Here is a 24,143-nt window from a genome sequence, read left to right as displayed (position 1 = left end):
TTTGAAAATTAATAAAGATTAAAAAAAAAGAATATATAAGTGAAACATATAAGCATTCTGATGAGAATCTCATATGGAAAGGCAGAGGTGGATAAGAAACAGGGAGAGATGGATGAGTGTTCAAAGATTGACAAAACAGTATAATTTTATGGTTTATAATGTAATGGGAAACCCAGATATTTAAGTCTGTTGTAAAATATCTATACTCCCAACAAAAGTGGACTTAGTGGGACCAATGAAAGGATGGTTGACTCTCTATCCTTATATATATGATTGTTTAAGGAGTATAAAGACCTCAGTGAGTGGAACAGCCTGCAGTGATTAAATGGGTATAACAGTGCTGCAGAATGCATGTCATCATTGCAGGCTGTCCCGCTCCCTGAGGTCTTTTTGCTCCTTAAAAAATAGAAGATTTAAGGATTATAGAGTCAACCATCCTTTCATTGGACCCACTAAAAGTTCACTTTTGTTGGGTGTATAATAATATAGAATAGGATGGACTATTTTATTTTTTGGTTGCAAATTTCATCATTTTAACTTCAAATGCCTTCCAGGGTGACGGGTCAAAAGCACACGAGGACAAAGGCGCGCCGACAACCGAGCATGGACAACTGAGCGCAGGGCTTAATCGCGCCAAAGAAAACCCGTATTTTAAAGAGCTCTGATGGGGGTGTGGGGGGGAACCCCTCCACTCTACTTAATAGGGATCGCGCTGCCTCACGCTGCCATGTTGGGGGGATGTGGGGGGTGTAACCCCCCACATTATACTGAAAAATTTAATTTTTTCCCTAAAAAACAGGGAAAAAGTTAAGTTTCCAGTATAATGAGGGGGTTACAACTCTCCCAAGTCCCCCACAACACCCCCCGTCGGAGCCCTTTAAAATACGGTTTTTCTTTGGCGTGATGAAGTCCTGCGCTCAGTTGTCCGTGCTCGGTTGTCAGCGCGCCTTTGTCCTCGCGCGCTTTAGACTATGAACCGCCTTCCAGTCCTGGATTGTTTTAAAATTTCCTTTTAGCATTCTCTGGTCTGGTCTTGCAAAGTGCTCTCCCACTTGTGGTGTTTAATATGGTGTCTATGTAAGCTGATTTTTGATTGAAGTATTTAATTTATATCTCCACTATAGCATCCTTCTTCACATTGTTTGCATTGAATTATGCTGTACATACTACATTTGAAGATGAGCAAGTGTGTGATCCCCTTATGCTGAATGTTTTTCCCATGTGAGTAACTGAGGCCCTATGATATGTGTTGGCACAGTTTGCAGTTTGGTATATTGCAGGGTACAGGCCATTCTCTTTTTTTTTTTTTTAGTGTCTGTTGGGCATTTGCTTCTCACTAATTTTTGCCTCACATTATGTGGCTGGAGGACAGTCAGTACTAGTGGAGCTAGGAATACCTCTTTCAATAAATCACCCCCTGGAATATTGGCTATAGATCTTTTATGATTTTTTGCCGTTTTTCAAGCTCTAGATCAGTGTCTCTCAAACTTTTTTAGTTCCAGCACATTAAGAGGAGCAAATGTTTTTTCATGGCACATTATAATTGAAATTATAAAATAGCAAACCAACAAAAAATTAAATTTGAGAGTTATTTATTTAAAGTTCTTTAAGCTATGTATGAGTAATTGCTACAATGCTAAAACTAAAATAGATAGAATAGAATTGCTAATCAATGCAATGTATATGCTTGTTTTCTAGTGCAAATTAACATAAAAAAGTTGATAAGCAAAGACGCATTTCATCATCCACCCTCTGCAGTCGTTCTCTTTCTAAAAAAAAATGTAATTTCTGTCATAGCTGAAAATCCAAGTTCACAAAAATAAGAAGATCCAAACAATAACACAGCCTTGATTGCTTGTTGCTCAAGTTAGAATACCTACTGCTTAAAAAATAAAACTAAAATAACTTGACATTAGCTTTCAAGGACCAATAACATCAAAGAATGATGCTTACGCATACAGATGCTCATAACATTAGCAGACCCTCATACAAGTCAACTATTCTAGTGTATACTTATGAAAATAATTTTTTGAAATAAAGTAAAATTCTTAAATCTCATGTGGCCCATCTGGAATCTCTTTGGGGCATGCCTCTGTGCCATGGCACACAGTTTGAGAGACACTGCACTAGACTGTATGTCACTACAAGAGGGACCCTGTCTCCAATAGGTTTTCCCTAGGTGTTTTAAGGGAAGAGGTAATTATCTTGGAAAACATTTTGGGGATATAATCTTTATGTTTGAAAGATTCAATCAGGAGTTTGAGGAGTTTGTGTTTTGGGTCAGAGCATACACAATGGTATTGTATGGCTTGGCAACGTACAGTACAAAGGTCAAACTCGCAGCCCGCCCAGTACTATTTTGAGGCCCTCGGTATGTTTATCATAATCACAACAGTAAAATAAAACAGTTTCTTGATCATATGTCTCTTTAGCTATAAATTACAATGTTATTATTAAGTCTTAGCCAAAAGGAAAGATTTATAAACTATAAAGAGTTTTATCTCATGCAAAATTGTCATTTCTTTAATAAGGCATTAACTATTTTTTCTGAGGCCCTCCGAGTACCTGCAAAGGGTTTGAGTTTGAGACTACTGGTGTAGAGGCAGCTGCATCTGTCATATGGTTTCCTATATACATTATTTATCCAGCTTTCTATATCATTCTCCCCAGGGAGCTCAGAACGGTTTACATTAATCTATTCAGATACTCAAGCATTTTTCCCTGTTTATCCTGGTGGGCTCACAATCTGTCTAATGTACCTGAGTCAATGGGGGGGATTAAGGGCTCCTTTTATGCTAGCGGAGTTAGCACGCGCGACTTTTAATCACGCGCTAACCCCCGTGCTGGCCAAAAAATTACTCCCTGTTCAAGGCAGGCATTAGCGGCTAGCATGGCCGATGGTTTAACATGTGCTATTACGCACGTTAAACCGCTAGCGTGGCTTGATAAAAGGAGCCCTAAGTAAATTGCACGTAAATACAATCATATCACACCTCTTTTGATCACTGCTCACTGGCTTCCTATAGATCATCGAATTTCCTATAAAATAATGTTGCTGACTTACAAGACCAAGACTTCTGGCCAACTTGATTTTATTAACAGGCTATTAATCCCTCCATACCCCCCATCGTATATTACGTTCATCTATTCAAAACTTGCTATCCATCCCCTCTTTAAGATACATTAACACTATGCGCACTAGCATCTTTTCTGTTACGACCCCTACCATCTGGAATTCAGCACCAAATTATATAAGAGAAATCACATCCCTTGATAAATTTAAAAGTAACTTGAACGCCTTTCTTTTTAAAGACGCATTTGGTGTATAATAGTCCTTCTCAGGACAGTAATGGAAATCTGTTCCTTGCCATCTTTTAATCATTTAAGCTTATTTTACATAATTCTAGACTTTTTATATTTTGTTCCCCTTCCTTTTGTCTTGATCCCTCTTCCTCTCTCTTACTCTTCATACAAATTGTATTTCTGCCCTTCTCCATCTTGTATCAGTAAGTTAATGTTTGTCAGTGCGTTTGATTGTTTGTAACATTGTTTGTAATTTGTTTTTGATATACGTTCTTATTATGCTTTGTTTTTATATTATGTAAAACCGCTTTGAATTTTAATAAGGTGGTATATCAAATTTTTAAATAAACCTGAAACCTGATAAAGAGCAGTGTGGGTGTGAACCCACAACCGCAGGGTGCTGAGGCTGTAGCTTTAACCACTGTGCTACACTCTCCTGACTGTATGAATGTTTGTATATAGCCATAAAACTTCTAATCTCACAATCAAATCTGTCTTAGAGACACATTTAACAATAAATAATGTCTGAGTGCACTGAAACTCTTTGTATAGCCCTAACATCAGGAAACACATCTTAAATTGCTTAGTACCTTGCTGTATTCATGAGCACCAAAATAAGAAGTCTATTGCTTTTCAACAATGTTATTATGCAGACATAATGGAAGAAGCATGATAAATAAAATATATTGCTTACATCAGCATCAAGGCTGCTTTAGTGATAGGTTACATCCTATTTTTGCAGCTACTAACAATAGCCTGTGACATATCACTGAAACAGTCTTGGTGCCAGAGGACTGGCAGGTTGACAATGTAATATCAGTGTTGAAAATGGGCTGTAGAGGTGACTTGGGAAACTGAAGACCTCCAAGTCCAACTCCTGTATCAAAATTTCCTGATTGTTTAATTTAATATGGGTAAGGCAACATTAAGGGCTCCTTTTATCAAGCTGCGGTAGGCGGTTAACGCCTTCATTGACATGTGTGCTGCAGGGGTTAGCGCGTGATGAAATGTCCGACACGCTAACCCCGTAGCGCACCTTAATAAAAGGAGCCCTAAGTGGCGTTCCTTTAGAGATGGTGAGGGGAAGTTAGGACAGTAAGGTTAACAATAAGATCATATAGGTAGGTTATACAGGTTCATGAAAGCTGCAAGTTCATTTGTTTTTTTGGGACTATTTGCTCCAGTTGTCTCCATCGCTAACGGTGTGCTCTATGATAGTTCATAGAGCACCCATTTTCACACAGGGCCAGTGGAAGCATTAGTCAAATTAAGCAACTACCAAGAGCACCTTGAATGATATTTCCACTAGTCCTGACTCCCTCTTCGCCATGACCTTGGATGCTGGGAAATTTCTGCCACCATCTGCTTATACTAAACTAAACTAAAACTTAGCTTTATATACCGGATCATCAACCAGAGGAAGCTCGACTCAGATAACAATAATTAAAAACAATGCTAAAACTGCAAGGAGATTAATTTTCAAAATGTTTAGCAAATAAAAAAGTTTTTAATGATGTGCGGAAGAATTGGAAAGGATTAGGGCATCTCAAAGTTAAAGGGAGTTCATTCCATAATTGAGAAAATTTAAAATCCAAAGAAAGGCTAAAGTTCTTGACACCTTTAATACCTTTCCTAGAAAGAAGGGAAAGTTTAAACTGTTGAATGGCTCTAGCATAGGAAAATCTGTAAACATTCCATAGCAGAGGAACAAGAGGAATAAAAATACCATATAAAATTTTAAAAGTAATGCATACACATTTAAATTGAATCCTGAGATGAACAGGGAGCCAATGAAGGCTCAAAAGCAAAGGAGTCACATGGTCACATGCTGCATCTCTGGAAGTTCGCTATAAACTGTTGTTATTGGTTAGTTGGTTTATCTTTGTGTGCACAACTTAGCGTCCAAATTTTTGAGGGAGAGCATTCTACCACACATTCTGTCCCACCAGTTGCATTCAGTAGATCTTTTGGATTCATATATTCTAACTGTTAAGGAACTGAGGTTGAAGGTGTCTAGAAATAGTATATTTTCATATATAGGTCCCAGGGAATGGAACGAACTTCCATTGTACATCTGTCAGCAGAATAATTTGCAGAATTTGTAAAAAAAATTATTGAAAAGACATCTTTTATGCAAAATGAAGTATGGAAACTGAATTTTGAACTGTGAATTGAGTGAAGTGGTGCTGGTTGCTTAGTGGGTTATTTTATGGCTTGTGATTTGCTTATGTATATGTGTTGCTGTGATGGATTATGTATGTATTTTATTGTGACCTTCATTGGGAAAGGCGGGATAGAAATAAACTAAGTTGGTACCCAAAACAGTAACTCAAAGTGCAGCAGATCACAAGTATGGAAATTACATGAATATGTCATGTATGTGCTTCCGCTTCCTGCTTTAATTTAAGTGATTTTCACTACCAAAAACCTCCTAGGCAAGGGGAATAGTTTCTATGTATGTAGGAAAATATACTCTCTTGCAATATAGTTGCAATAATTACAGCGAAGAACTTTGAGGTTGACCGCTTGTAAAGTGACTAAAAATATGTGTAAAGTGAATGGACACCTTCAGTTTTCTGTGCCATTGCAATTAAATTAAGCTCTCTGACACGGAGCTCATTTTATTGACCCTTCAATGGGACTTACGATCACAGAAACATCAATGGGCTTCTCACAGAGAATGAAAGTGCTATAAATTGCAAAAATGAAGCACATAATAATACAATGCTGAAGTGTAGTCTAATTTGCTGTAATGATTCAATGAATGATCCCAATCCCTGCAAATGATCACAGTTCTCAAAAAGTCCTAGGATAAGCAGCATAAAATCTGTTGTACTACTTCGGATCTAGCTAGGTACTTGGGATCTGGCTTGGCCACTGTTGAAAACAGAATGCTGGACTTGATGGACCTTCGGTCTGTCCTAGTAATGTCCATATGTTCTTAATACGGTAATTAATGATCTTTCAATACATCTACAATAAAGTCAATTTTGGGATAAATGATAAATTGTAGTTCCTTTATAAAGAAAGTTTTAAAAAGCAAACTTTACTTATTTTCTAGTTTCCATAGTATAAAAGCCCGCCAGAACTCTCTCTCCCCCCACACAGAAATCACTAGCAGGCGGGATGCCCAGTCCCTTCTGCCAGAAACACCCCCCACCCCCCGAGATATCCACGGACACCCCAACCTCCCAAGCCCACCCGGACCCCACCAGTACCTTTTTTAGTTGACTGGCCAGAGGGATGCTTACTCCCTCCAGCCAGAAGGCCCACCTCCACTGAATGGCGGGCCCTCTCCATCCCAGTGCATTGTGAGATACACCAGTGAAGGACCTAAGGCCCTGATTGGCCCAGGCGTTTAAGGCCCCTCCCATGGGGGATGGCCTAAGAGATCTGAGCAAGCAGAATCTTATGTTTAAAAAATACCCAATTCTTTAGGAAACAGGTTGCTAAGGAGGTAATTTTATAACAAGGTGTGTATAAATGTCCAAAAATGCACCTACTGTTTTTTTAATACCTATTTTGTTACTGGAATTGAGAAAGGGGCCAAGTTACCTCATTCTCAATCTTTGAAATACTAGCCAAGTGATATTATTGGTTATGACTGCAATTAGAACTTGGAAAACTGTGACCTGCTGACGCTAATCTGAGAAGCTGTGAGGGTACTCGATCTGTTTCAGGGCATGAACTAGCGGTGAAGGCTTTGGAGAATATACCGCAACACCTATGCTTGATGACTTCTTGATGTGTAATGGCAGAAAGATGCAAGGAAGTGGGCCTTGCAGGGTAATACAGAAAGCGTTCAGCACTGAGAGGGAATTCAAAATACCCCTCTCCAGTGCTGAAAACTTCATCCACTGTTATGCAATCTGTATGGCTGGGTTTTTCCTATCCTGAGGTCAAATACACTCAGTTGAAGAAAGACAGATTAATCTGATAAAGGCACTGCTGTTTCTAATCGGACTGATGGGAAAGTGCGGTATAAAGGTACGAGCAACAGAGGGTGAATTATTGTGAAGTGATGAACTACCTTGGAGCTGGAGCAATCAAATAGATAGCTCTCACATCTAAAAATTACTGTGGTTCCTTATTCATCAACAGTTTTGTGCAAGTGGCTGCTGCTCAGCCCACCCACGTACAACAAAAGCACTTAAATATATTTGGCAGAATTAAATCTTAAGTCTGAGGTTGCCATTTCTCACTTACCAAAATTAAACAACATTCATTTCCTCTTGCAGTACAGAAAGACAAACTTTTTAAAATGCTGATTTCATAAAGCCATGAAAAGTACAAAAGGGCAACTACATACTTTATTTGTCTCTAATAAAATATTCAATGCAAACTTCTTTTACTAATAGCTTTTAATATAAAAAGGTGTGTGTGGGGAGGGTTCTCTCCTTCATCATTTAAGTACCTCGCTTCTTTTATAAATTACTGTGTTGCAAGGTTCGAGTAGTTGTATTGGTCTGCATATGCTACAGAATCTCTGGATTAATTTATTTTGGTCCAATAAACTAATCAAAGTCTTTCCACTGATATGCAATGTCTGTAAAGAAGATGTGTGGCTACTCTCTGACTTCCAGGTGCTATCTGCTCTGCCTGTTAGCCAAAGTTTGGGAAATTCAGCCTATGTTCTCTCTCTGCCCCTCTTTCTCTCTTTATACCTGTGACATTTTCATATAAGGTGCCATAGAACATTGGATCATTTATTGTTGTTTTGCCCTCTAATATATATATATAATATATAATTTTTGGAAATCTATTTGGAGTCAAATTAATAATTTACTTGAGAATCCGGTGGCACTTTCATATGATACGATATTATTTGGAATTTCAATGAGGAAAAAAAGTCAAATATCTCATAAAAACAATAAATTTTACTCATAATGACAGGAGTTGCTATTCAGCAAATTACGAGAAACTGGAAAAATTATGATAGATTAAGTTATAGTTTTTGGTGGAATTCATTGTACCATATTTTTAAAATGGAGAAAATATTAGCTATCCAACAAGGAAGTTATAAAAAGTTAATGGAGGTCTGGGAGCCATTAACAAATTATTGTAAGGAATGATTATAATTGATTAGTTAATAATTTATTTCTCTCCTTTTCTATATTGAAGTATAAGGGGGAGGGGGGATGATTTTATATTTATAAAATTATATGATTATATTGGAAGAAGGATGGGAGGGTGAAGTTATAGTTCTATTTCATTGAATGTATGATTAATAAGTATTATTACAGTATATATGATTGTATAATGAATTACTTGTTGAATGTTTAAAAATGAATAAAGAATTAAAAAAATAAAATAAAATACAGGTACCAAAGGAGAGAGGGATGAACTACAATAATTAAAGCAAAAAGAGAACATACAGTATATGGTTAACACATCGGGATGTGGGGGGGGGGGGGGGGGAAGGCAAAAAGTGAAAAGAACAAATAAGAGGGAGGAAGATAAAAAAATTAAGTTCTGCAAATAAGGACTGATTAGATAATGGATGTTAAAGTATAAAATATAAAATTTTAAACACAGACTGGTCATCTTGTCTAAGAGCTACTTTTACTAAGCTGCGATAGCGGTTTAACGCACTCTTACCGCACACTAAATTGCCCTGCGCACTAGATGCTAATGCCAGCATTGAACTGGCATTAGTTCTAGCCGCATAACGTGGGTTTAGTATGTGCTAAAAACGCTATCACAGCTTAATAAAAGGAGCCCTAAATCTCAAAGGCCTTTGAATTTTTCTAGTGATGTTTCTCCATGCAAATAATTTGGTAAAGTATTCCAAAGCTGAGGAGTTATGACTGAAAAAATAGACCTCCTTCTACCAATAACTTTTAGGGAGGGAAAAGTCAAAAGATGCTGCTCTGTTTATCTTAATGTCCTAAATGGAGTATACATAAGATACACGATCCTCAGAGGGTGAAATTACCCACAGGTTCAAGTGAGTAGCTCTCACTAAACCACGATCTTCACTGGATCACACACGTATCTTCTTTTATCTTTTTTAGTTTTTTTAGTTTTTTTACCAAATATACTTTTTAATCAGATTTCTTTTTATCCATAAATTAAATAGTTTAATAATCTACTTAGCTTGCTGGTTTATAAAGGGGAGCGCCTCTACCAACATGCCATGTTTCACAACGCTTTCCTCAGGGTTGAGGCTCCCTAATTGTATTCATGTGCAAACTGAAACTCGCTCCATTCAATTAGATTTCATGTTGAACCAAATCTAATTGAATGGAGCGAGTTTCAGTTTGCACATGAATACAATTAGGGAGCCTCAACCCTGAGGAAAGCGTTGTGAAACATGGCATGTTGGTGGAGGCGCTCCCCTTTATAAACCAGCAAGCTAAGTAGATTATTAAACTATTTAATTTATGGATAAAAAGAAATCTGATTAAAAAGTATATTTGGTAAAAAAACTAAAAAAGATAAAAGAAGATACGTGTGTGATCCAGTGAAGATCGTGGTTTAGTGAGAGCTACTCACTTGAACCTGTGGGTAATTTCACCCTCTGAGGATCGTGTATCTTATGTTCTCCTTATGAATTTTGGAGATTAATATTCCCTGGAACAATTTTTTCGTTATATAATACATTGAAGGTTCCATTTGGTAGTATAGCCATCATCTTGTCATTCTAAATGGAGTATACGGCATAAGTTGACGGTCGAGAAATATTGGTGCATTTGATAGCTCGATATTAATGCAATTTTGTATGTGATTCTATAAGAGATTGGTAACCAAAGTGCTTTTTTCAGAAGTGGTGTCACATGGTCATATTTTTTTTGAATTGGTCATCATTTTTATTGCTGTATTTTGCATTATTTACAATCTTTTCAATTCTTTCTGTGTTATGCCCTTATACAGTGAGTTACAATAATCCAACCTAGTTTCCTCTGTAGATGTTGACGAAAAGGAACAGAAAGAATAGGCCTGGAAAACCGCAAGAGGTATGATATTCTGGGAAAGATAATGTACACATGAGGAAGGATGTGACCCTCCATTGCCCCAGGTACAAAACTTGAGACTACCAGGGACAGAGAAAGTACCTAAATATAATAAAAGTGTAAACTGTTTTGATTGTACTCCAGAAAAGTGGTATATCAAATCCCATTACCCAATATGGTAGTTTAAATGCAAATGTCCTACGAAAATTATTGGCTTTCTCGAACCATTTGAACACACCCTAATGCAGACACAAACAATTTGGTTGCTGAAGATCTATCTGATATCATGTCAAGTTATTTGTATTTGTTTTAGGTTGGTTTGGGGATTGGCCCCTACCTACCTTTTAACTCATTTCGCACTATATAACCCTGCGAGGATAACCAGGAATTGTAACTTATTTGCATACCCGAAGATCCTAGGCTGCAAATATTGGTCTTTCCTAGATAGGATGCTTGCATTTCAAGCAAGTAAACAACAATCCTGGTTGGGTAATTATATTGGAGGAGCCATGCTGTCGTACGGTGCATTTCGAAAAGAAATCAAGACTATACTATTTGATAAATTTATCTCCTAACTCGAAGTTTTATTCATAACTTAAAAATTTTACTGTCTTTTTTAGCTAACATGTATTTACTCCATTAACATTTTGTATTTCACTGATTGTCCAGTTTCTCTTTTGTGTAAACCGCCTAGAATTCATTTGATTGTGGCGGTATAGAAGAATAAAGTTATGTTATGTTATGTAAGCAGCACTAGTTCATTAGTGAGAATCTACCAGCATTCATGGAGAGAGCTGCAAAACCAGGAGAGCTAGTTGCTACTACTATTTATTAATTCTATAGTGCTAGCAGACGCATGTAGCACTGTACATTAAACACGCAAGAGATGGCTCCTGCTCGAAAGAGCTTACAATCTAAGTTAAAGAGCTAGACTAGCAAACAAGAAAAAAAAAATTGTCAAAAACACAAATGCAGCAGAAAATATGAGCTACAGTAATTCAGCAACCACATGTTGTTCAAAATCTGACATGGAAATGGTTAAGAAGAGGTAAATTCGGACCTGAAGATGAGAAATTGATAACTGCAGCACAGGCCAATGGATGATTCATAGCCAGCATAGATTGTAAGCCCTCTGGGGACAGGGAAATATCTACTGTACTTGAATGGAATTCACCTTGAGGTACTGCTGAAAAAGCATGAACTAAATCCAAAATAAAATAAAAAAAATAGTAAAAGAGATAAATGTAGATTCTGTAGCACAGGACTGTAAACCAATTACCCAACTTGTCCTTGAATGTGGTGTACATGTCAGAAGACTTTTATGCTACTATTTGGGTTTCTGCCAGGTACTTGTGACCTGGATTGCACACTGTGGAAGCAGGATACTGGGCTAGATGGACCACTGGTCTGATCCAGTATGGATTTTCTTATACTCCTAAGTAAAGACATAATAAGGTAGCATGGAAACTGTGTAAAACACTAAACAATCACTATGGGCTCCTTTTACTAAGATGCGCTAGTGGTTTTAGTGCGCACTTAGGCCCTGATTCTGTATAGGACGCCCAGGAGAGGTGTCCTATACAGAATCGGGCCTATACTAAACCCCGATTCTGTAACTGGCATCCATGTTACAGACGCCGGTTAGAGAATCGGGTTAGATTAGACACAGACCGCTACACTTATCGCAGCAAGGGATATGTATAGCGGCCGCCTGTCCCATCACCGACAGGAGGATGACCAACTCTTCCTGCCAAACCCCGGACCCCCCCTCCCCTTCAAACTCATAATTGCCGGCAGGAGGATGCCCAACTCCTCCTGCCGGAAAGCCAGACCCCCCTCAGGACCCCCCCCAACTAACCTTTAAATGTTGGTTGGTTGGACGGGTCTTGCTGCCGTCCAGCCAACAGGTCCGCCTCATGGAAATGAGATGGGCCCGCCCTTCCTAGCCCCTTCCCACTAAATCTAAGGCCTGACTGGCCCAGGCTCTAGAAGTCTGGACCAATCAGGCCTTAGCCTAGCGGGTCCGCCCATCCCCACTAATCCTAAGGCCTGATTGGCCCAGGCTAGGCAACATTTAAAGGTTAGTTGAAGGAGGGAGGTTAGTTTGGGGGGGTCCGGAGGGGGTCTGGCTTTCCGGCAGTAGGAGTTGGGCATCCTCCTGCCGGCGATTACGAGTTTGGGGGGGAGGGGAGATCCAGGGTTCCGGCAGGAGGAGTTTGGCATCCTCCTGCCGGTGATGTAACAGGCGGCCGCGGCAGCTATACTTATTGCAGCAGGGAGATCTCTTGCCGCGATAAGTATAGCAGCCGCGTCTACTTACAATGTAGACCAGCATTTTGCTGGCCTACATTTTAAGCGTCTCTTCCTCTACTAGGGAGACGCATAGGGCCGCCTAGGTTCGCCTAAGGCCCTTAGGCGAGCTTAGGAGTCTTGCGGGCCTCCCTAGGCTCCCGGAGGCACCTTCAATATAGGCGGCCTGCCTGGAGAGCATTTTTTTTTAAAAATGTGCATCCCGATTGGTTGATTAGACAGCTGTAGGACACCTACAGCTGCCTAAAATCGGGACGCACTTTGCAGAATCAGGGCCTTAGCGCGCGCTACAATGCTGTGGTGGTAAACTCTAACACCTCCCTAGAACTTGCGTCCATTTCTCAGGTATTTTAGAACAGGATCTGACAACATTCTAAAATATATGAGCAATAGATGTCCATGTGCTGGTGACGTCCAGCATGAACATTCATTCTACAAACTGAAACACTCAAATTATGAACAGGAAAAACAAGAGACCTTTGTGCAGCATAGCAATGTCCAGGTTATCAAATGCCCACATGGACTTTTATACAAAGCAGAGGAATAGTCTAATGCTTAGATCAGTAGGCTGCAAACCAGGTTCAAATGCCACTTTAACTGTCTGTTATTTATTTATTTAATTGCGAGTCCCTCAGTCACAGAGAAATGCCTAGTTTGCCTGAATTTCCACCACCTCAGTAGCCTTCAAGCTGGAGGGTTTTCTGGCCCTTAAAGATTCACATTAGGTGACCTGTAGAGAATTAATCCCCTACTGTTACGTGGCACGTGTTAATTGATAGCACATATTAATTACTGCATTAAGGCCCCCTTTTCTCAAACCACGTTAGGGTTTTTTTATCACCAGCTGCTCCGATGCTCATCGGAATTCTATGAGAGTCGGAGCTTTTACCGCAGCCGCCAGCGATTAAAAACCCTAACATGGCTTGATAAAAGGGGGCCTAAGAGTTTGAGCAGCCCATAAATAGGCATCTGTTTTTTTAATGCCTGAGGAGGAGACAAGAAGCTGCCTTGGAAAAAAAGAGTTAAAATTGTCAGATGTCTGCTGAGAGCCCCATAGAACCAATAACGCAATAGGCATTGAATCATGGGATTTGCTACTGACCGTGGCTGATTGGAAACAGAGGTTGAAACAATGGAGTGAATCCAGAGCTAATCTGTACCTCATCAGAAGTTCTCTGGATTCTCCAAATCTCCCTGTAGAATGCAGCTCCTCTGCCGAAAATCCTTTACACTAAGCCCCCCCTCCCACCCCCACCCCCGGATTTAAAAACTGGACCATGTGTTATTGTGGCTGATTTTATTTGCTGGATTTGGTGCAGCACATGAAAGAGGATAGTCAGTGGGGGGAGCAGCTCAGCCCGGGCACCATCTTGCTAAGGGCGCGGCACCTCTCCCCCCTCTCTGTCCCACTCCCACCCCACTCCTCTCCTCACTGTGCGTGCGCACCCCTCGCCTTCCCCCATACCTTTTTTTACTTCCCCGGCGTGAGGTCGCTGCCTGCATCGGCGCTTTTTCTGATGTCACTTCTGGGACTCGTAACCTAGGAAGTGATGTCAAAGGGCGAGCTGACGCCAAGTTGGGCATGCTGCTCAAGCCGGAGAAGTTAAAAAGGTACGGAGAAAGGGAAGGGGGCGCCCGCATGGCAAGGGGGCGGGGATGGCGTGCCACCACACCTCACCCTTACTACGCCACTGAAGGTAGTTACTAACATGCATTAACAACAAAACATTTGACCAAATATTGTATATTAAAAGGCAAAATCTGAAGATATTTGCTCTTACTAAATGTTTTGCTGGTGCTAAGCTAGCTAAATAATGCAGATGCATCCAAATCACCTCTTTATTATGCAAACAGAATAAAATAACATGCATTTAACCTCACAAGCTACATTATTCAAGGAAAGGTTATGCCAGCCTTAAGCTAGCATTATCTTTTCTTCCCGGGAGCATTAGGCCACTTGGGTGCAGTCTAATGATCAAGGAAGTCTCTTAGGGGGGGCATCAAATAAAATGACTATAATTTAGTCCCCAAACCCCTCAACCACTCCATCCTTTGAATTCCCCCATCCTGACATTCCATTAATCAAATACTATCCCAAATCTTGCCCTTGGCAATGCATCCATGTTTTCTAAAATCACTCATGTAAACGTGTGTATGCCAATTTACATTATAACTAGATTTCTTGTGTTTGTAAATTTCTGCTATCCCTTCCAAAATGCCCTCTTTGTTGCCAATTTTGATCCATGTGATTCACGGAGATATCTCTGTCCCAATTATTCATATTATGGCTCTTATTTTAAAAGCATTTACACATCTATTTCATAAACACAGAATGCCAATGTGAGGGGGGTGCTGAAAAGTTCTCAGCCCAATCAATTTCCTAAATTCTTAGCATTATTATGCCACTGTAGCTGAAAAGAGAGTTATTGTGTCTTGCAAAGTGCCAATTTAGAGAATTGTACTGCTATGTTTTGGCATTGTTTCAGATCATTGATTGAACCATGTCAATGAAAAGTGTGGCATTTTCAAGTGTGGAACTCCAAGCTGTCATGAAGTTCCTAGTCCTGCAGAAGAAAACTCCAAAGGAAATCCATGAATGTATGATGTAAACACTCAGTAACAAATATTCATCATACTCCACATTGAAGAACTGGTGTGCAAACTTTCAGCTTGGAGATTTCAAGACTGAATATGCAGCAAAGTTTAGGAGGCCTCAAACGTGCCAACTCCTGAAATTATTGACTATGTCCATGACCTGATTTTGGCAGATCAGCGAATCAGCTAAAACAATTGCTGAGACACTACTCATATCCAGGGAATGTGTTGGGTGTATAATCCAAGAGCAGTTGGGTATGCAGAAGCTGTCAGTCAGGGTGCCCAAATGTTTGAATGTTGGTGAGAAACAACATCAAGTAGACACTTCCAAGTTGATTTTGCAGCATTTTCATCAAGTTGGTGCCACTTTTGGAACAACTAGTTACAGTACCGTATTTTCACGCATATAACGCGCGCGTTATACGCGTTTTTACCTACCGCGCATACCCCTCGCGCGTTATATGCGTGAGCGCGGTATACGAAAGTTTTAAAACATAGTTCCCACCCCGCCCGACGCCCGATTCACCCCCCAGCAGGACCACTCGCACCCCCACCCCGAACGACCACTCGCACGCGCTCCCACCCGCACCCGCATCCACGATCGGAGCAAGAGGGAGCCCAAGCCCTCTTGCCCGGCCGACTCCCCGACGTCCGATACATCCCCCCCCCGGCAGGACCACTCGCACCCCCACCCCGAAGGACCGCCGACTTCCCGACAATATCGGGCCAGAAGGGAGCCCAAACCCTCCTGGCCACGGCGACCCCCTAACCCCACCCCGCACTACATTACGGGCAGGAGGGATCCCAGGCCCTCCTGCCCTCGACGCAAACCCCCCTCCCCCCCAACGACCGTCCCCCCCCCAAGAACCTCCGACCGCCCCCCCAGCCGACCCGCGACCCCCCTGGCCGACCCCCACGACCCTCCCACCCCCCTTCCCCGTACCTTTGGAAGTTGGCCGGACAGACGGGAGCCAAACCCGCCTGTCCGGCAGGCAGCCAATGAAGGAATGAGGCCGGATTGGCCCATCCGTCCTAAAGCTCCGCCTACTGGTGGGGCCTAAGGCGCGTGGGCCAATCAGAATAAGCCCTGGAGCCTTAGGTCCCACCTGGGGGCGCGGCCTGAGGCACATGGTCGGGTTGGGCCCATGTGCCTCAGGCCGCGCCCCCAGGTGGGACCTAAGGCTCCAGGGCCTATTCTGATTGGCCCACGCGCCTTAGGCCCCACCAGTAGGCGGAGCTTTAGGACGGATGGGCCAATCCGGCCTCATTCCTTCGTTGGCTGCCTGCCGGACAGGCGGGTTTGGCTCCCGTCTGTCCGGCCAACTTCCAAAGGTACGGGGAAGGGGGGTGGGGGGGTCGTGGGGGTCGGCCAGGGGGGTCGCGGGTCGGCTGGGGGGGCGGTCGGAGGTTCTTGGGGGGGGGACGGTCGTTGGGGGGGAGGGGGGTTTGCGTCGAGGGCAGGAGGGCCTGGGATCCCTCCTGCCCGTAATGTAGTGCGGGGTGGGGTTAGGGGGTCGCCGTGGCCAGGAGGGTTTGGGCTCCCTTCTGGCCCAACTACCAAAGGTACGGGGAAGGGGGGTGGGGGCGTCGTGGGGGTCGCCAGGGGGGTCGCGGGTCGGCTGGGGGGGCGGTCGGAGGTTCTTGGGGGGGGCGGTCGTTGGGGGGGAGGGGGGTTTGCGTCGAGGGCAGGAGGGCCTGGGATCCCTCCTGCCCGTAATGTAGTGCGGGGTGGGGGTAGGGGGTCGCCGTGGCCAGGAGGGTTTGGGCTCCCTCCTGGCCCGATATTGTCGGGGAGTCGGCGGTCCTTCGGGGTGGGGGTGCGAATGGTCCTGCCGGGGGGGGGGGATGAATCGGACATCGGGGGGGGGTGAACGGAGAGTCGGGACAGCGCACGGAGAGGCGGGGCAGTGCACGGAAGTCAGGGGGGTGAACGGAGAGTCGGGACAGCGCACGGAAAGTCAGGGCAGTGCACGGAAGTCAGGGGGGGTGAACGGAGAGTCGGGACAGCGCACGGAAAGTCAGGGCAGTGCATGGAAGTCAGGGGGGGTGAACGGAGAGTCGGGACAGCGCACGGAGAGGCGGGGCAGTGCACGGAAGTCAGGGGGGGGTGAACGGAGAGTCGGGACAGCGCACGGAGAGGCGGGGCAGTGCACGGAAGTCAGGGGGGGGGAACGGAGAGTCGGGACAGCGCACGGAAAGTCAGGGCAGTGCACGGAAGTCAGGGGGGGGTGAACGGAGAGTCGGGACAGCGCACGGAGAGGCGGGGCAGTGCACGGAAGTCAGGGGGGGTGAACGGAGAGTCGGGACAGCGCACGGAGAGGCGGGGCAGTGCACGGAAGTCAGGGGGGGGTGAACGGAGAGTCGGGACAGCGCACGGAGAGGCGGGGCAGTGCACGGAAGTCAGGGGGGTGAACGGAGAGTCGGGCAGCATGCGCGGTATAATCGTGAGCGCGTTATACCAAAGTTTTTGTGCTTATCATCGTGATTTCTGCGCGCTATACACGTGTGCGCGTTTTATACGGGTGCGTGTTATTTGCGTGAAAATACGGTAAATGAAACATAGTTATACCACTATGATCCTAAGGTGGCACTCAGATTCTCCAAGGCCAAGAAAATTCTAGACCAAAAAGTCAGGAGGAGAGGTCATGGCCAAAGTGTTTTGGGATCAGGAAGGTGTTATAATGACTGACTGTCTTCTAAAGGGCCAAACAGTTAATGCAGAATACTACTGTAACTTGCTGTGCTGATTTAAGGAGACACTGAAAGAAAAAAGGAGAGGAAATCTGCAGAAAGGAGTCCTCTTTTTGCAAGACAATGCACCTTCTCACAAGGTTGGCAAAACAATGGATGTTTTAATGCAGTTGGAGTTTCAGTGCATAGCTAAGGGAAAACAGGAGATTCCTCCTTCCCAAATCAACATCTTTATAAACGATCTGGACATTGGTATGACGAGTGAGGTGATTAAATTTGCGGACGATACAAAGTTATTCAGAGTAGTAAAGACACAAGGGGATTGCGAATATCTGCAACATGACATAATCAGCCTCGAGGAATGGGCATTGACATGGCAGATGAGATTCAACGTGGATAAGTGTACAGTGATGCATGTAGGTAACAAAAATCTCATGCATGAATACAGGATGTTCGGGGCGGTACTTGGAGAGACCTCCCAGGAAAGAGACTTGAGAGTTCTGATTGACAAGTCGATGAAGCCATCCGTGCAATGTGTGGTGGCGGCGAAAAGGGCGAACAGAATGCTAGGAATGATAAAGAAGGGGATCACAAACAGATCGGAGAAGGTTATCATGCCGCTGTACTGGGCCATGGTGCGCTCACCTGGAGTACTGCATCCAGCATTGGTCGCCGTACATGAAGAAGGACACGGTACTACTCGAAAGGGTCCAGAGAAGAGCGACTAAGATGGTTAAGGGGCTGGAGGAACTGCCATACAGCGAAAGAATAGAAAAACTGGGCCTCTTCTGCCTCGAACAGAGGAGATTGAGAGGGGACATGATCGAAACATTCAAGGTACTGAAGGGAATAGACTTAGTAGATAATGACAGGTTGTCACCCTCTCCAAGGTAGGAAGAACGAGAGGGCACTCTTTAAAGTTGAAAGGGGATAGATTCCGTACGAACGTAAGGAAGTTCTTCTTCACCCAGAGAATGGTAGAAAACTGGAACGCTCTTCCAGAGTCTGTCATAGAGGAAAACACCCTCCAAGGATTCAAGACAAAGTTAGACAAGTTCCTGCTGAATCAGAACGCACACAGGTAGGGCTAGTCTCAGTTAGGGCTCTGGTTTTTGACCAGAGGGCCGCCGAGTGAGCGGGCTGCTGGGCACGATGAACCACTAGTCTGACCCAGCAGCGGCAATTCTTATGTTCTTACTTTGTTACACAAAGGGTGGTAGATGCATGGAGCAGTCTCCCAGAAGAGGTGGTGGAGACAGAAACTGGGTCTGAATTCAAAAGGGCCTGGAATAGGCACGTGGGATCTCTCGTACAGAGAAAGAGATAATGGTTACTGTGGATGGGCAGACTAGATGGGCCACTTGACCTTTATCTGCCATCATATTACTATGTTTCTAAATGTTCTACCAGAAACACCCTTCAATTAGAGTTTCCAGTATATAAATCTGTGATCGACTAGATACCTAACCTTGTCCATTCAATATCAACTAACTAAGCTATTGAACCAACTCCCATTGACCTTATGCCTGTGCAACCACTATCTCAGATTCAGGAAACTGTTACAATCTTTCCTATTTGAAGAAACCAAACTGACCATGACCCAATTCACACTTTATTCAAGCAACACTCTGTATTATGTTAGCGTACTCACTTCATGTGCTGTAATTTCTAGGTCAACTAATCTAGCTTCTAATTTTTGTAATCCATCCTTGAACTAAATAGGTAAAGGTGGAATAGAAGTGTTTGTATTATAATAATATTTTATCCATGTATATTTTTCTAAATGGCTACTCTCACTACACATGCCAGCAAATACATTTGCCCTTCTGCAGGCATTTTAAAACAGCCTCTGGGCCAGCAGAGCCTTTCCTAAAATAGCAATGGAACTGAGTGCGCCCTGACCTGGATAGCTCAAGTCCATTCACTATATTCTATGTAAAATTGGGCTCCACATGTTTATCTCTGCCCCCACATGGTTCATACTCTTAAAATCAGCTATTTCCTAATAAATTACTCCTTCCTGGCTATTGCAGGGAACACTTGGACCAATATTGTGGTTTAACCACCCTCCATAGGCGTCGGAACGGGGAGGCCACAGGGACCATGGTCTCCCCAAAAATTGGCGGTCAGTTATGGTTCTACTCTTTCACCCACCTCTTCCCAGCCGCAGTGATTTTAAATCTTTGGGCAGCCGCCATACAGCATCCCTGCATAATGAAGACTTCCAGGGCAAGCTTGCACGTTGATGCTGCGTGGTGGCTGCCAAAAAATTTAAAATTACAGCAACCGGGGAAGGTAGGTTGGGGAGTCAGGAGCTGGAGAGAGAGGTTGTGGCTAGGGTGGAGTCTTTGCTCCCCCCTTCCCCAACGAAAAAGCATTCTGCTGCCTATGACCTCACAATTACTGAGTCTGGCAAATTAGAGGTGGAAGAAGAATGCCTCTGTTTGAAAAGATTCAACAGTGAGTGTTTCCATCAACAGTTTTATTGTAGATTATTTTGAAGTAAATGGTAATGGGAAAGTTTCTTCTGACATTTTGTTGTTTACTACTGAAAGAGTCTTTATTGGAAGATTATCACTCTGAGCTCTGTCAGAAAGATAAAGCTAGAATTAACTGTGTCCTCAGCTAAAGTGAAATTGATTATGTATAAAAGGCTTTATAAGCATTAGCAGTCTAATTTCCTAAGAAATTGGGCTAGGAATAAAAGAGATGCCTTAACTCCATTTTCACTGAAAAAGTAAGTAAGGCGATTAAGATCTTGAAGTGGTGACACTATGACAAAAGTAACAAAGTAGATAAATTGTTCACACATAAGTTGAGGATATCATATAATAGTAATCTAATAAATTCTATTGTTACCCTGAAGGATCCATTATGTAATATCAGGGTAAAACAAATTTGTGAATGTTTTTCCAATTATTATAAAACACTATTCCCCGGATTCTATATAGGTCATCCAAATGTGGGTGCTCAAGGCAGATGCGTATGCAAATTAATTAGTTAATGAGCCATTAGCAATCATCTATTGACACTAATTGACATTATTTTGGACAGATGCATGCACCTGCCTAAGTGCTATTCTATAACGCTGTGTGCCAAAGCGTCTCATGCACAACCCAAAAGAGTGTGTGGCCATGAGAGGGCATGGGCAGGTCAGAGGCATTCTAAAACTTTAGGTGCAATCTTATAGATTACTGGGATTGCATACCCAACTTGTACAATGAACAACTGCAGAGATGATATACAAGATGCCAAGTCTTTAATCAAAAAGTTTGCATCCAAAATATGGCCCAATAGGGTGATAAATCGGGATCTGACACGGTCCGTGTTTTGAAAAAAACACTCCTTCCTCAGGGGTCATAAAAGGTATTAAAATCACATCCTGGGGGACCCATACGGATTACAATTGGATAAAGAGACGATTTGGTAGACTAGTAAACGAGTCAAGATAGATCCTTCACAGAGCAAAATCAAAAGCTATCTCAACTCACATACAAAAATGTAAAATTACATGTAACAGACAAGTGGAATCAACAACATGCCTACAGAATCAACGACAAACATATTTATAGAATCAACAACAAACATACCTACAGAACAATCCAGTGACCAGCACCCTACTATCATCAATCTCTACTCTTCCTCATTCATTCAGTCTCAGACACTGTATTTCTTCTGACAAATAGATGCCTTTTGAGTAATCTCTTGAAATTCTGTATATTCTGCAGTTGGCAAATATACTCAGGGAGGTTATTCCATTCCTTGGGCCCAATACAATGGAAAATACTATCTCTGGAAGATGTTAACCTCAGATCTCTTACAGATGGAATTAGCAGATCAAAGTGTTCTGTGGACCAAAGCAAGCGAGGCGGAGCACATGTCAGAATACTCTGGAGGAGATGTTTGGGAGCCAAATTATGTAGGCACATGTAAACAATTAACAATAACTTATAACGCATCAACCAATACAAACTTATATTGTGTCACATGTTCTTATCTTTCTAATCTAAACAGAGATCTGGCCACCAAATTTTGGGCAATCTGGAGCGCACCCAAAGCCGACCACGGTACTCCCAGGAGCACCAAACTTAGAGCTCCTTTTACTAAGCTGTGATAGCGTTTTTAGCACACGCATAATTTTAGCATGCGCTAAACCCACGCTACGAGGCTAAAACTAATACCAGCTCAATGTTGCCGTTAGCGTCTAGTGCGTGTGGCAATTTAGCATGCGCTAAGCGTGCGCTAAAATCTCCTTCAGCTGAGCCGGCAGGAATCCCCGAAACTGGCTCAGCTGATGGGGATTTCTCTGCCACAATCAGCTGATGGCAAGCCCTCAATGTTCTGTCCCCCCCCCTCCGCATCTCTGGGTGGTGGGAGGGGGTCATGACCACTGGGGGAATAAGGGGGGTCATGCCTTAAACCCTCCAGTGGTCATCTTGTCAGTTTTGCCACCTTTGGGACACTTAGACCTGTTTAACTTTGGTCTAAGTCCCGGTGTGTAAGTTCTGCCTAGGATGCATCGGAAAAGTTTGATTATTGCTTCAGGACATCCAGGTAGAAGCCTGCCCAATTCCTGCCCTTAACATACCTCTCAACATGACCCTTTGAGCTCTGAGTGTACAGCAGCTTAGAAGTGCTGCTGAACGTCCAGAAAGTTTGTTTTGATTATCGACACTTGGATGTCCCTGCTATTAGGATGACCAAGTGCTGACTTAGGAAGGTTTTTGGACGTTTTAAAATTTTGAGTATGCCCCTCTACGTGTCCTGGATCTCCAGATTACTTATTTTATACAGCTACACTCTATTTATGTGTAGGTACATTAATAAAGATGTTGAATTATAAGTTCTTAAAAAGAAAATGACAATACACGTACACTGAGTTACATACCTAGGCACATTAGTTTAGATTGTGAGCCCATTTGGGACAGTGAGGGAAGTTAATGTGTCTAATGTTTGAGTTTTGTAAACCACTTAATACTTATGTGCAAGCGGTATATCAAACAAAATAAATACAATATAATACACATGGTACCATCTCAATCTAGTATTAAAGCTTAGGACTCCTTTTACGAAGGTGCGTTACTGTTTGTAGCGCATGCACGGGATTAGCGTGCGTTAGCCAAAAAACTACTGCCTGCTCAAGAGGAAGCAGTAGCAGCTAGCGCACGCTATTCTGCGAGTTAAGGCCCTAACATGCCTTCGTAAAAGGAGCCCTTAGAGTGCAGCTCCTTGGGAAAGTGGTTGGGTATGGAGGACAGGGGACATTTGGAGAAGATGGGCATATGAAGATTTTAGTTCCTGTTCGGTGATGCAAAGCCAGTTTGAAACAGGAGGTCATGTCGGATGGAATTAGGATTCTGAATGCTGGATTGATATAAGTGATTCTTTGTGAAATGGAAGTTTTGCAGTCATATTTTGAAGAAGAGAATAAGGTATGAAGTTTATGGGAATTTGATACAGAAGGTATTCTAACATTGATACTTGTATTAAAAATTATTGGAAAAGATGTACTATCAGAATAATGATGAATTAAGTCTACTTCTTCAAGCAAAATCATGTTTTTCTTTATTTAGAAGAGAGCATGATATCCTTGGATGAGATTTTCAATGTTGTATTGGGCATTTGTTATTCTTTTTACTTTCGCTTTTGCAGCATTTAGCATGGACCGCCTAGCTATTTTGCTACAGCGCATGTTTGGACAACAGTCTACAAACAAACGTCCCCTGAAGAAGCCGCTTTTTAGCAGCGCCAAAACAAGGATCCTTGTTGGGACCTTTTTAACGTTTGTACAATTCAATAAAGACCCATTTTGGTTAACTGAGACATCCACCTTGTCTTTCTCTTGTTTGTGCATCTCTATCCCAAGATAAGGGGGTTCTTCTTTGGTGCTTGCTTGATTCTTTAACGTACAACATAAAATCATTCTTGCATTCATACAGATGTGAAAAAGTTCTAAATGTTACACAAGTTATTGACTTTTAAGCTGGACAGGTCTGAAGAATGAAGGCTGTACCTCCACTTTACATAAGAATTTGCTTTAATTAGAACTAGTTCTAATGTTAAAACAAATAATTAGATTTAGTTATGCACTCTGATACATGGAAATTGTAACAAAAAATGTTTCATCAGCTGGTTTCCTCTGGATTTTGCAGCAAGCACTTTATTATTAATACTTCCACATGTTCTTCTGCCATTTAGGTGTGGACATCATTACACAATTTCCCCAGCCTTGGAATATGTTCGTCCAAATTTATCAAAGAAAGGAACAGGTGTAAATACTGTTTTGAAGTC

At 42.5% G+C, this 24,143-nt stretch overlaps 1 protein-coding gene and 1 long non-coding RNA gene across 4 annotated transcripts in view; one reads left to right on the top strand and one right to left on the bottom strand.

The window, feature by feature from the left end:
* Positions 1-1,098: 1,098 nt before the first annotated feature.
* Positions 1,099-23,604, top strand: LOC117356832. The gene is made up of 3 exons (XR_004538720.1): positions 1,099-1,221; positions 10,212-10,321; positions 23,505-23,604. It is a non-coding gene; the product is annotated as an uncharacterized LOC117356832 (long non-coding RNA).
* The window catches only part of SPATA17 (spermatogenesis associated 17), a 293,753-nt gene continuing 291,909 nt past the window's right edge, over positions 22,300-24,143 (bottom strand). For all 3 annotated transcript variants that reach the window (XM_033936576.1, XM_033936575.1, XM_033936573.1), the window contains one exon: positions 22,300-24,143. In XM_033936576.1, coding sequence (XP_033792467.1) covers positions 24,063-24,143 — 81 coding nt within the window. In that variant the 3' untranslated portion in view covers positions 22,300-24,062.

The sequence above is a fragment of the Geotrypetes seraphini genome, chromosome 3, assembly GCF_902459505.1.
Source record: "Geotrypetes seraphini chromosome 3, aGeoSer1.1, whole genome shotgun sequence".
Classification (NCBI taxonomy): domain Eukaryota; kingdom Metazoa; phylum Chordata; class Amphibia; order Gymnophiona; family Dermophiidae; genus Geotrypetes; species Geotrypetes seraphini.
This window is presented reverse-complemented; position numbering and strand designations above follow the sequence as displayed.